The sequence below is a fragment of the Petaurus breviceps genome, unplaced genomic scaffold, assembly GCF_028583685.1.
Source record: "Petaurus breviceps papuanus isolate PSGF00001 unplaced genomic scaffold, PetGlider_PUasm1.0 551, whole genome shotgun sequence".
In the NCBI taxonomy this organism is placed as follows: domain Eukaryota; kingdom Metazoa; phylum Chordata; class Mammalia; order Diprotodontia; family Petauridae; genus Petaurus; species Petaurus breviceps.
The window spans coordinates 43,436,121-43,449,731 of record NW_027186372.1 but is presented as its reverse complement, the minus strand read 5'-3'; the positions used below and the strand labels follow the sequence as shown (position 1 = coordinate 43,449,731).

Genomic DNA, 13,611 nt, shown 5'->3' with positions numbered 1-13,611 from the left:
AAAGAAAGAAAGAAAGAAAGAAAGAAAGAAAGAAAGAAAGAAAGAAAGAAAGAAAGAAAGAAAGAAAGAAAGAAAGAAAGAAAGAAAGAAAGAAAGAAAGAAAGAAAGAAAAGAAAGGAAGAAAGAAAGGAAGAAAAGAAAGAGAATAGAGAAAGAAAAAAGGAAAAAGGGAAAGAAAGAAGGGACAGATTGAGGTCTAGGAGCCCTGCTCAATCCCAGTACAAGCTACTCAGCCTGATATCCAAGGCTCTTCACCAAACCCACACTTCTCCCAGTCTCACAACGTTCCATCTCTTGAATCTCCAGTAAGGTGCCCGACAATACACCAATGTGTTAGCAGTTTGACCCAGGAGCTTCACACCCCTGCCTTCCCCGAACTTAAGCAAAAAGAAGAACTAGGTTAATCTACTTCATTAAAGTTCTAACTCCTTGACCTGGCAGTTGGGGTCACCCCTGATGTACAGGTGTATGGTCCTTAAATCACTTCATTCAATTCTTTGGGTCTCAGTTTCTTCCTATGTAAAGTAAGGGGACTGGGCCACATAATTTCTAAAGTCCCTTCCACTTAAAATTCCATGGTCCCATATTTCCAACTTTACCTATTCCTATTCTCCTAGGATAGGGTTTCCTAACCTTTTTGTGTGTATCATGGCCGACTATGGCAGTCTGGTAAGGTCTATGGGCTCTTCAGAATAATGTTTTGGTTTTTTTTTAAATGCATAAAATAAAAACACATAGAATTACAAAGGAAATTGATTACATCGGAAGCTATCAAAATATTTTCTAAAAAATTCCCTAGGACCCATGTTAAGAAATCCTATCCCAGGAGAACCCTCAGATGCAGCCAGATTAACATATTAACCATATCCCCTACACTCCTATCTTCCAGGTTCTGTTCAGTACCTTATATATGTGACCTACCTCCTTGCCCCTCCCCACGTGGAAAAACTTAGCACTTCTTCCAAGAAGCCTCCCCCATTACTCCATCCCACACTAATCCCCTCCTTCCTCTGAACTCATAGCACTTATTTGTACCACCTATTAAGCAATGAATCAACTAACAGCTCTCCCATTATTATTTGGGTTATTATTACTTAGCCTTTCATGTGTAAGTGTTATCTCCCTACCTAGACAGTAAATTCCAGGGACTATATCCTCCACCTTTCTTGTATTCTATATAAATAAAACCTTGCTCTTAACTAATTTGAGAACAAAGAAACACACCTCCATTACAGACACCCACAACCACATACACAGACCCAAGGATTGTCACCCAGGATTCACAACTCTTAGGATTAGGCAAGGGTAAGGAAAACAGAAAACACTTGGTTTAATACTATCTGTCCCTATTTTGGTCACCTTATCCTGAGGGCCCTGCCCACAACTTACTGAACAACTAGGGAATAGCATTAGGTACATATTTGAGCGAGAATATGTGTATTCATCTAGTGTTATACCCACGAATTGAGAGGAAACAGCATAAGAAATACAGGCCAAGTCCCCTGGATAAGAATTTCATACTGACCAGAAATAGCAACCACCATCTTCCCTTCCCCTTACCTCCCCAGATCCCAAACAACTTCTGGTTTTAGGGTCAGAAATCCCTTTAGCCCTCTGGATCTGCTGCAATCAGTTGGGTTCCCTTACCAAGATGGGAGATAGGTCTACAACCCAAAGTTCCTGGGAGGAGAGGCACTGATAGGTCAGGCTATAAAACCCTACAAAGTAGTCCAGAGTGGCCTAGTATTCTTTGAGAGAATCAGAGCAAGATGGATCTGTATGGGGAATGGGTGCAAGAATGAAGGCAAGAGACAGAGGGATTCTAGGTAAGAGGGTCAAGACCAGTGAGGCCACAGAAGGTAAAGGTTATGTTGAAAAACAAAGGGGTGAAACATGAAGGGAGAGTCTGATGACAAAGAGAGACAACTTTGGAAAGTGGTGAGGACATGGGTTTGAATAGTGAATCCTTAGGGGAGAACTTAGAAGCTGTGAGCCTCTGGTCGGTATGCCCTCTACTTCCCTGAAACCTGGGAGGAGATAATCTCAGAAAAGAAAATGATGCTGATTTACTCTGGGAAGAATGGGAGGAGGAGGAAAAAGTTATGAGAACCCTAACTCAACTCCTGTTGGACTGGAAAGGAATCACACTAACAGAGGCATAGAGACTGGTTTCATTAGCATGGGTGGAGTTATAAAACCAGCAGCTTGTTAGTCACCCAACCCCCCCCCCCCAACCCCGGACTTTGTCCTAGGAAGATATTGGACATTATCTACCCCATTCAGAAGCTTTTTAGTCTGTTAAGAAATTTTCTTCCCTTTCCTCTCTCATTCCTCACCCTGTTTCAAAGCAAGAGCTCTATCCCTTCCATCCACCCAAGACATACCTCATCTATCTTGGAGACAGAAGCCTTGACATACTAGGGTAGTAGGGAAGGAGGAAGAGTTGGGGGGCAGATTATTGAAAGGAAATGTCTTAATCACTCTGGAACCTGAAGCCCAGAGTGGGGAAGAAGAGCGCTGTTCATGGGCGTTCCAGGGATAAAAAGGGAAAATCTGCTCGCTTCTGGGGCTGGGGAGAAAAGGAGAGGAAATTTCAATGGGGAATAGGGGTTGCATTCAGGCCTCCAGCACACCTCACTAGCACCAAGTTAGAGGATGAAGGTGATTTCAAAAAACAAAAAAATAATAAAATGAAGAGTCTATCAAAGAGAGGAAGGGGGAAGAGGGAGAAGGGGAGGGAGAGAAAATCCTTTTCCTTGAAGACCTTATTTGAGAATGGTGAAAATACACCCAAAGCAATTTAAGACATATCACAGAACAATGTATCAACAAGTACAAAATGATAAAGTACAAATTGAAAGCATAAGGGCAAAAAAGAGACCAAAAAAAGGAGTGATCATGAAGTGAGGGTGACCAAATCACTGGGTGATTTTTGTGAAGCTTTCTCCAAGGAAGAAAGTTGTGAGACCAGTCCTTACTTCTTTTCCCCTTGCCCCTTGTCCCTTAGCTTTAACTCCTCTCAAAAGGACAACTACTGATTCCTTGCCACTGGTACTTGATCTGGCCCCACTTTCTAGGGTCCCAGGAGACAGGAGACATTCTACATGAAACAGATTCACACAGACCCCTTTACTGCTGCCCCCTTCCCCCAGCAGGATCTTTAATTTTTCACTATCCTTTATTTCCAACTCAGTCACAAGCTCAATCTAACTTGCATTTCCTATAAGGCCAATCTTCCCTCCTCTGGACACACACCCAATTTCCAGTCTTAGTCCAAGGGGACCCAGGAACCACAGACATACTTAATGGTTCCCAGTGCACAGTGGTCTGGGCTTCTGTCTTAGAGCTCACAAAACACCAACCCACCAGTGACCTCCTAGCACTTTGGGCTCTATTCTTTCCACAATCCTACAGCACTAGCCTCTCTTTTCCTGGAAATTCTGTTCCAGGACCCATTAAAACTGTATCTTAGTATTTGAAACTCTCCTTTATGCTGAATGGACCAACTGGGCCTTCTGACAACATACATCCTGCATTCCCCCGTAGACGTTGGAATAAAAGACTGTATGACTGTCATATATCCCAGCCATCAGTGATGGTTCTGCCTTCCTCCTGTGCAACAAAGTAGTTTCAAACTAAAGAAGGTGGGGGGCCTAAGGGAAGGGAAAGGAAAAGAATGGGGGAACCTGGGACAAGGGTAGAATTTCTGATGTGGCAGGGGCTCTCTCCCTGGAACCTAAGTGATTCGGGAGATGTCTCCTCCTTAGGAGAAGGCTGTAAACAATAAGAGAGGATTATGGCTTACCTGGGACAGCCAAGTCTCAAGATTTATCTGACTAGTTTATGGTGAAGACTCCAATGCAATCTTCCCCCTCCCCAATGTGAACACTACCTTCCTGGGATCCCCAGGAGCTCCTTTAATTGTCCCCTCCCCAACCAAGAATGCAGCTTTTAACCTAGCATTTCATCTAAGCAGACCTAGAGGAAGCTCAAAAACTAAGAAGTAATGCAGGGGTGGTGTGGTTGGATAGGAAGGGAAGGGTCAGGAATCACAAAAGTAGGAGCTTAAGGGGTGTATAAAGAAGTGCATGGGGGTGGGTGGGGGTATGTGCCCTTTACTGGCAATTTATCCCAGAGAATGGAGGGTAGGAGGAGGAAAGGAGAAGACACTGACCGGAAGTGGGGGAGGGGATGAATTTGCCTCTGGGCCTCAATTCTCCTCCCTCTCCAGGCCTAGCCCAGCCCCATTCTAAGGCAATTGGAAGTCGACAACCTTCTCTTTCTCACTGGGGGAGGGGGTAAATCCCTACACGAAATGTAAGGGGGGAAAACCTCCCCTTACTTGTATTCTAATGGGGATTAGGGTGAAAATGGAGGTCAAGAAAGGAAGAGTTTGGGAAAACAGGAAAGAAGTGAGCCAGGAGAGGAATGTGTGTTCTATGTATTATTACCCAGTATGACTTTGCATGTCTGTCTGTGAGCTCAAACGTGCATCCCTCAAAAGAATGGTCATATATAGATTGATTACTGATATGCTAAGCTCTAGAGTCTTCTACTGGGCTGTGCATGACTTTTACGAGACACCACTGGCTTTTTAAAGCCCAGTTCATAAAACCAGGTGTGCCCTGGTGCCACAGGTGTGTTTGGGCTAATGGGGTGACACAACTGTGTGTGGGAGACAGCACTTTACCCATTCTCTGGCAGAGATGGGGTAATATAGTCACCTGGGGCCACCTTCCAGGACAAGCCAGGCACCAAAGACTCTTAGAGAACACCACTCTTAAGGTTTCGGTCCCAATCACAGCTCAGTGAGCATGGTCTAGGGACTCAGTTCAACATTTAGAGGAAGGGGCAATTGATAGCCATGTCTTCTTAAACTAGTATTATGAATCTGCTCCCCCCATGACTTTACTCACTATCCAGGTAACTTTCAAAGCAAATACCTCTTCCAGGCCATTCCCTTTTATGTGTGGTTTTTCCCCCATTAAATGAATGTAAGCTTCTCTAGGACAAGGATTGCCTTCATTTTTGTATTTGTACCCCCAGCTTGGAACACAGTACTTATCATCTAATAAGTAGTAAATAAATGCTTTCTGATTTATTCTTTTATTCTATCTCCCTCCATACCATAATCAGAATTACTGACTGATGAACCCAAACTGTAAGCAGAGACAATTCAAGATACTGACTACTAGAAAGAGGGGAAATCAGGAACCGAGGTTGGGGAACCTGGAGCATGGAGAAGAGCCCTGGGTGCAGAGAAGGAGAAACAACAGCCTGAATCTTGAGCAGAGAGCCGAGGAGTAGCAGTCGCAAGGGCTCTGGCAAGCCTGACATTTATAACAATGTCGTGATTCAAGTAGGAGAGACTACAGTGTAAATCAGGGGAACAGGGTCCCCGAGGGGCTGGCCAAAGTAGCCATCCCCTATCTGAATTTAGTCACCTGGGAAAAAAGGAGGCTGTGTGTGAAAGGCAGAGACAGTGTCTTGGGGTGTGTGCTGATAGGTAGGTGTAAGTGAACACTGTGTTAGTGTGTGTGCCTGTAGGGTGTGTGAGAGAGAAGCACTGTATGTTAGGGTGTATATGAGATGGAGTGCTGGGTTGTGTGCTCACCCTGATGTGTCTTCGTGTATTTCTGAAGATGTTTTTATGCTGGTGCCTTTGCATCAGGCTGTGTGATGTATGTGGGGTTTATCTCTGTATCTCAAAATCTGGGGGGATGGGGGCAACTAAGAAGCGCTCCAGGGAACAGGAGGCACAACAAGTGTTATTGAGGGGGGAGAGCTAGAGAGATGGTGTGTGTGGAGGGGGAGCTTCACTCCTTAGATCTCTCCTCAGAGAGCCACCTCCCTCCCACCGCCCAAACGCCGGCAGGCAGTTTGCGTACCCCGCAAAAAAAATCATGCGTTTTCCGCATCCCAACCCCCGAGCCTCTCTTTTCCATCCCCTGCCCCCAAGCTCTTTAACCACCCTTCCCCTTGACGCAGCTTCTAGGCTCTGCATCCATTCCCCTGCCCACTCCCAGAGCCGGGACTCCAGGCGGGAACTGGTCCAGGCAGGCGGGCCAGAGGGAAGGATGCAAAGAGGATTCGCCCCCACCTACCCACCCCCACCCTCACACACACACACACACACACACACACACACAAACACACACGACTGTGGAAGACTAGGGGAGCGGAGGAGGGTGGGTAGCAAGGATGGGAGCCCCCTCCCCCGCCCACCAATGCCCCCCGCTCCGGGCACCTCCCTTCCTGCGGGCCTTAACCGGGTGGGAGCGCCCCCGCCACCAAATCTTGTTCCTTGTCCCTGGGGAAGCGGGGGCCACCCGCCTCAGGGGACCCGACCATCTCGGTTGGACAGAGGCAGCGACAGAAACAGGGACGTGATCCCCCAGATCAGACTTACTCCTTACCCCCACCCATCCTCTCCCTGCTCCATCCTTCACCCACTCCCCTCCCCCACCGGGTAACGCCGGCCATAGCCGCTCCGGCCGCTCGGGTCCGGTCTCCGCTCGGTTCCCGCAGCCTACGCCGTCAGGGCTCGAGCTATGCCGATTCTTACCCGCCTTGAGGCAGCGCCGGCTCCCGGCTCCGCTGTCCATGAGCCGGCTCCAGGCGGGGCTCGGGCTCTGGCTCCGGCTCAGGCGGACTGGGGTCGGGCTCCAGGCGCACCAGCCCCGGGCTGCTCCGTGTCCGCGCCGAGCTTCGGCTCCTGGAGTGTGTGAGGCGGCAACGGCGGCGACGGAACGAACGGAGCGGAGCTCGAAGCCCGGCCCGCCCCCTCCCTCCCTTCCTCCCTCCTTCTCTCGTTCCCTCCCTCCCTCCCGGCCTGCCCGCCTCACTCCTCCCCCCCCCACCCGCACGGGGGGTAAGGGGGGGGTGGAGCTCCAGGACCAGCTCTGCGCCCAGAGGGACCTCAGACACCTCTCAAATCCCGACACTCGCACCCCCAAAAGCCCCAACCAATTCCCACCTTTCACTCTGAGACTCCCGATCCCCCGAGAACTAGGTTCCTGGACTCAGGACACACTGGGTCCCAGACCCACTGCCCCCTGGATTTTATGCATTGCCACCAGCTTCTCCCCCCCCCTCTCCCCCGCCCCGTGACTCTTACCCGGGTCCAGCACCTGTCACCCCAAGGGATGTAGAAATGAAAATGGAGGAAGAAGTATGCTACTAATGTATAGCGCCATTTCCCTTGGGACCCTTCTTGGTTTTCCGACCAATGCTTTCTACCCCCAGACCCTGGAGCTCCCTCCTATGGGTGCCACCAGGTTTTCGATGACATAGGAATGTCCTCCACAAACCTCTACCCATCCACAAGCTCCACTCCCCAGAAGACGCAGTGGTCAGACTTAGTGGCCACACCGGGCCGTGGGGGTGGGGCAGTAACTGAGGGGTAAAACGAGGAGGGAACGTTGCAGCCCTTAGAGGATCCTTTAAGGTTTGTGGGTGGAAGATTAGGCTGCAGTGGGTAGGCTAAGATAACACAAATAGGGTTTGTTTCCACCACCGCTACCCCCACCCCTACTTCCCCAGGGGCATTCCAGTGTCCCCCAGTACCTGCCCCTACGGGCAGCAGAGTAGGGGCCACGCGGACACAGTTACACACGAGCTTCCAGGGATAGCACACGCGACCATGCAGTGTCACATAGCATGGCACACACATCACAGTGTCACACGCGCGGTGCCTCACGCACACAGAGCCACACACGCCTGGTGTCACACATACACCGTGTCACACGCAGTGTCTCACATAAACGCAGGGGTTCTCACGCTCCTACTCTTCCGACATTGGCTCTCTGGCTCCATCTAAAGGCTTCTGAGTCACACAAACACCCGATACACACCTCCAGAGGTATCTAGAGGGAAGGGTACAGAGACACACAGAGACAGAGATAGAGCAAAGAGATTCGTTTAAGGGGAGGGAGAGGGCCACCCGATCACTCTACTCTTTCCCTTGCTTTGCATTACTTTGTATCCCAGGCAAAGGTGCCTGGGAAGATCTTGTTGTACAACCCATCCCGACGACTGACAGCTGATATAAAGATGGAGCCTGTATTTCAGGGGTCTGCCAACCTTTACCCCACCAGGTTAGAGTGATGAGGGATGATAGATCCCAACACAAGCATAAAAAAGAAGACTAGAAGAGATAGTGATAGAATCGGCCACTGTTTAATCACTTCAGCTTCCTCCACAATGTTCTATTCCCATTCCCCTTGTCTTTCTCTGTCCTTCATTCCTGACTATTTATCTTTCTGTCCTTGTCTCCTTGTCCCTTATTACTGTTCCAAATCCTTTATCCTTGTCTCCCTGCCCCTTTTGTCTATCCCCAACTGACTTTCCTTGTTCCTTTATTTCTACCTTCTTGCTATATTCAGGTCCTTTGACTCCAAATTAGGTGCCTTTCACACTACCCTTATGTCTTTTATCTCTATACTCTACTCCTTTTCTCTTTGTCCCTCATTCTACTACTTCAATGTCTTTTCTAGCTGTCTACTTCTGTTTCCTTAACCCTTTCTCTGTTTCCTTGCCCTTGTCTCTATCCTTTCATCTTTTTTAACCAGTCTCTCTGTTCCTCCAATTCTTATTCTTCTATCTCTCCATCCTTATCTCCCACTGCTTCACTAGCACTTTTATTTCCTTCTGTCCTTCCTCTACCTTGAAGCTGGATTTTCACTGCAGTTGAATTGTTGGGATGAGTGATGGGTGTTTGAGAGGATGGGAGTTGGCCAAAGAAATCCTTTCTGGGCAGCCCTCTCTAGAACAGGTTTTCTCTCTCAACCCCTAAATGATCAGTACCCATCCCTTAAGAAGCCAGAGTTGATTCTTGAGGGGACATATTGTTGGATTTCCCTCTTTGCTTGAATTACGATGGATGGTCAGGCCCAACCTATCGCTACCATCTTGGCTACTTCCAGATCTCTCTCTCCACTCTCCCCTTCTAGTGAGATTTGGGCTAGAGAAAACAATATTAGGGAAGAGGAGAATGAAGTTGCGAAATAATCTTTAGCAAGCAGAGCTGCCCTCCAAATCCCCCAGCCTCCCCACCCCCCCCGCCCCCCAGCCACACGCAGCAAACCCGGCTCCCGTCTGCTGTGAGCCATTCAAAGGCTCCTCTGTTCTCTTCTGCTCACTCAGGGCTCCACAGGAGAAGCAGCCGCAGAGCTGGGCAGGAAATGCTAATCACACAGATGTTCTCCTCCAGTCCCTGCTCCTCCACAATTAAACCCAAATCTTCCACTGAGTGGAAGAAGCAGAACCGGGCCAGATCAGCTCCAATTCCTACCCACTCCTCCATCTCACTGTCCCCAACCCCTACCTTCCAAGGATCTTCTCCCAAAAACTTGGGGAGGGGGGCAGGCAAAACCTGGAAGCAAAGGGGTACCCAAGGGGGATGGGTGAGATATGGGCTCCCGTAGGGGAATGGGCAGGTGGAAAAGATATAAACTGAGGAAGGGGGCCAGGATTTTGGAGAAGGAGGCAAGTGACATCTGAGGAGACAGAAGACCAGATCCTGGCTCCACACCAAACTGGGAGGAGAAACTGGCTAACGAGTTGAGCAGCTGGGAAAGAGTTGCTTTAGCAAACAGAGTGTTACCCTAGGTCTTGAAATTGATAGTATCTGGGAGTGTAGCTGGAATCTTTTTTGCCCAGGGCTATGCAAAGATTGCTGGGGGTGGGAGTGGAAGAGAGGGGTTGAACTGTAGCTCAGATGCTCCTGTGCCTAAGACTGGCTAACACCTGTATCTTGTAGCTTTGGATAAAATTGCTCCTTGATTTATGGCTGGAATACTGCCACCTGGTATTGTATCTGAAAGTGGTGGGTTTGGATAGTTAGAAGATTGTTTCTTGGAATTGTAGATGGGATACAGTTCCTTTCCATTGTAGCTGGGATGCTGTTGCTGAGGAGTTGAAAAGCTGTTGCTTGGGATCCTGGTACCTGGGACACATGCTGTTACCAGGAATTGTAGTTATGCTACTCTTGTATCTGAGATTTTAGCTGAGAAACTGTGGTTACCTCGGCCTGTAGCTGGGATTCTGTAAGAAGTATGTGCTGTGGTGCAGGGCCGGGAGATGCCAGGGAGCCCAGGGTGGGGGCTGCTGCTCCAGGGAGGCCATAGCAGCTGCTTTGCTGCGGAGCCGGGAAGCCTGTTTTCATTACTGTTTTAACTCTTTTTTTAACCTTGTTTTTCTCTCGGCTGCACTTTCACTCACTCATTAATTTTGGTATTTTTCTCACGGTGCCTCAGCCCCTGTCACGGCTGCCATGGCAACAGGAGGCAGTGTGCACAGTGCCAAAATATCTGATCAAAAAATAACCAAAATAAGCAAACGCCATGGCTATGCTAAGGGTTGTGTAGAGAGGGAGAGTGCTCTCAGCCCAGGGAGATACTGTGATCCTTAGGGACCTCCTTTGCTTCCTCCAGGGATACCCTACTGTCCCCTCCCCCAGTGTCAGCAACCTCTTTTTGGAGGAGCCTTGTTGCCTACTCCCCTAGCCTGGGGCTAACATTCCCAAGAGACTGAGTCTCTTGCCCAATTTCCTCTATTAAAAGATCTCATTGCTCTTGTTTCTGTCATCCATGCCAAGGGGTCAATTTTTCCTTCTTGGGAGAACTGGAATGAGCTTCCCAGGCTCACCCAGGCTGACTCCACCTTCCCTTTACCTCATGCATTTCTCCTACCTTTCAATATCCTCCCGTCTATACCTCCCCATTACCTCGGCCCCAAGCTGACAATCTCAACTCTCCTCCCCCAGTTCCTACTCACAAAGAGGATCCTGATTGATAGATGAAGAAGGGAATACCCAGCTTCCATCCCCTATCATATGCTCTCTTCATCTGTGGCTTGATCCCCCAAACTTCTCAGTAAGTTATGTGGATTGGTAAAAGGTGCCCCAAGTATAGCTGGTTTCTGGTCCCTCTGCCCTCTCCCCAGTAGATTACTTCCTCTGTTGAAGGGGGCTATTTTGGTGAATCTATTGAGCAATTCATTTAGACCCCCAAAACTCAACCATCAGTTCCTTCTCTACAATTCCCCCAATTCCCTGGGGGTTCTATCTCTCACTTCTCAAATATACCCAGGGAGAAGAGAGCTAAGAATATAAGGGGGCTTAGACCCCATGTCTAATTAGCTACAATCCCAGTGAGTTGGAAAATCACTAAATATCCCCTCTACTGCCAGCTCTCCTTCAACTACATCTCTGCAGCTCCTCCCATTCTTTCACCTCCATTCTCCCCACCAGTGATCTGTAAAAACCTCATTATATACCCTCTCCATCCATTCCCTTTCCCCCAAGAATAGTGGAAAATTTACCTCCTGCACCCCCCCCCTTCTCTCTTGTCCCCTCCTAGCAAGTGTGGAGGCCTGCCTCCTGGCAGAGCCTTCCCAGCCCCGTTTCCATGGAAACTGGGTAGGCTGTGAAGTAGGGGAAGGGGGAGCTGGGACAAGAAGGGGGAGCAGAAATCTAGCTTCAGGGGCAGTCCAGGAGGGCATTGGAGCTTTGGGCAATGGAGGAAGGAGGTAGACTTGGTACCCTTTCCCTAGCCAGTCAGAAGTCTTGGCCCTGATTTTTTTTCCCCTTTTTTTAAAGAATGAATGGAGCACACACAAGATTGAGAGTGTGGCTTTATGGGGAATCGCTTCAGAGCTTCTCTCACCTCATACTCCCTCTTTGCTGGCCACCTGACAGGAGAAGGGAAGTGGGGTGGGGGTGGGGGGGCAGAAATGTAACTCTGACCTCTCCCTTGGACCCACCTACTTACCAGTTCCTGTAGGGAACAGGGAAGGGAAAGTTATCAAGCATTTTCCCCTACAATGACCCCATTGCCTGTCCCCCTGAATCCTAACCAATTTAACACTTCGACTTTGAAGCAAGAGGCTAGGATCGACTGTTCTGGAAGAAGCCAGAATGGATCCAGCTCTCTGGAAGGGAGAAGGAAAAAGATGGAAGAGGAAGGGGAGAGGAAGGTTCCAGCTACTTGAAACTTCCAATGGCCGCCCTAACCTTGCCTCCCCAGGCCTCGGAGAGGGAGGAGGACAGTGAGCCCCAGGGAAAGAGAGCCTGCTGTGACCCCGTGGCGTGCGGCATTCAATAGCCCATTGATCTCTGGGGGCTGAAGGCGCCATTGTGCCCGGCTTGGGGGGGGGGGGGGGGGAGGTTGTCCAAGGCGATGTCAAAGGGAAGGAATGTGTCTGGCTCTGATGCCCCGGGGGCTCTAGGCTCAGAATCTCAACCAGGTCCTTCTACTTGGGTTCCCTGACCACTTCTCGGCTCCAGCATCCTCCCGCCTTCCTCCAGCAGTCATCTCTCCTCTCTTCTTTACGGAAATCTTAACCTCACCTCCCATTCTACCCTCTTTGGCCCTCTCCTTATAGACCAGGTCTCATAGTCCAGAGAGTGAACTATCCACAGACATCCCGGCACAAAAGCTGGGCCTGGTCGACAAAATTATATGCGTGGAAATGAGGCCCTGAAAGAGGAGCTGTCCAGCAGCTCAGCTCTCAGACAGGTTGCCAAACTGCGAAGGAAACACAGAATATACTGAGGGAGTGGAAAGAAAAAGTGACCAGCTTTAGGAACAGGAAGCCAGTGACCTCGGAGTTTGCTCTCCCCCACGTCATCGGGAGAGAACGGACTCGGGTTCTTCTGCTAAAGCTGCTGGATTCCCCGGGCTCCGTGACGTCATCGCGTTCGCTCTATGACACCACTGCCCAGGAGGCCTCTTCGGTTGGGTGGTCGGGGTCTCGACACTTGGAAGTCCCCTTGCAGATGCTGGATCTGCTGATCTGGATCCCTTGGTGTTTAGATCAGACCTGTGACAGCCACCTCTTGGGTTTTTTCTTCTCAGATCTATTCCTCTGCTCTCTGCTCCCTGTTCCTGATCCAAAGCTTACTGGGTCTAGGAGCCCCAGGGCTAATATCCTTATATTCTTCAGACTGTTGGGGTTCGATGGGGGAGGGTACTGACAATGACAGTCTTGCTGCTCTCCCTCCTTATTACCCCCCCCCCATACACACACATATATGTTTCTCCCAGAGCTCTGCATGTCTCTTTCCCTCTCCTTTCCCTTTCCCTCCCTCTCTCCCTCCCTGCTGGGCTGGGGGCTGCTGAATTATCATTTCTCAGCTCCGCTAATGTGTGCCCTGCTGCGAGAAGGGATCATAATTCTGGGAGATGATTAAGTTTCAAATTGTTTTTCTTTGTGTTGTTGGAAACGAGACTTTAATGTGGTCCCTCCACTAGCAGGGGACCTGGCCTAGCCTCAGTCCCCTGCCCCAGACCCTTATCACTTCTGTCCAAGCCCTTTTCTCTCTGAATGGTTAACCTGGGGAAGGATCCAAGACTATTTCCCCAGGGATCTCTTCCAAGTAGTTTGTGTGAGGTGGGGGGAGGGGAAGGGAATCCACTTCTTCGTCTGGAGTATATAAAGTCCTCTCCTACACACTTAACGATCCCACCAAGCCTTATCTAGAATGGCCCAGGAACAGTAAGGTTATCTTCCTTGCCTCTCCACATTTTTGAACCCTTTAATAATTTATTTTTTCCCTTTATATCCTCAACCTACCCCTTCATACCCTCATCTCCCTCTCAGTTGCCTTCT

The 13,611-nt window shown here is 49.4% G+C and overlaps 1 protein-coding gene across 1 annotated transcript in view; it reads right to left on the bottom strand.

Moving 5' to 3' along the window:
- The window catches only part of PCDH1 (protocadherin 1), a 22,581-nt gene extending 15,813 nt beyond the window's left edge, over positions 1-6,768 (bottom strand). Inside the window, exon 1 of the mRNA XM_069102715.1 lies at positions 6,566-6,768. Coding sequence (XP_068958816.1) covers positions 6,566-6,605 — 40 coding nt within the window. The 5' untranslated portion in view covers positions 6,606-6,768. The remainder of the gene's footprint in view (positions 1-6,565) is intronic.
- Between the last annotated feature and the right edge of the window lie 6,843 nt (positions 6,769-13,611).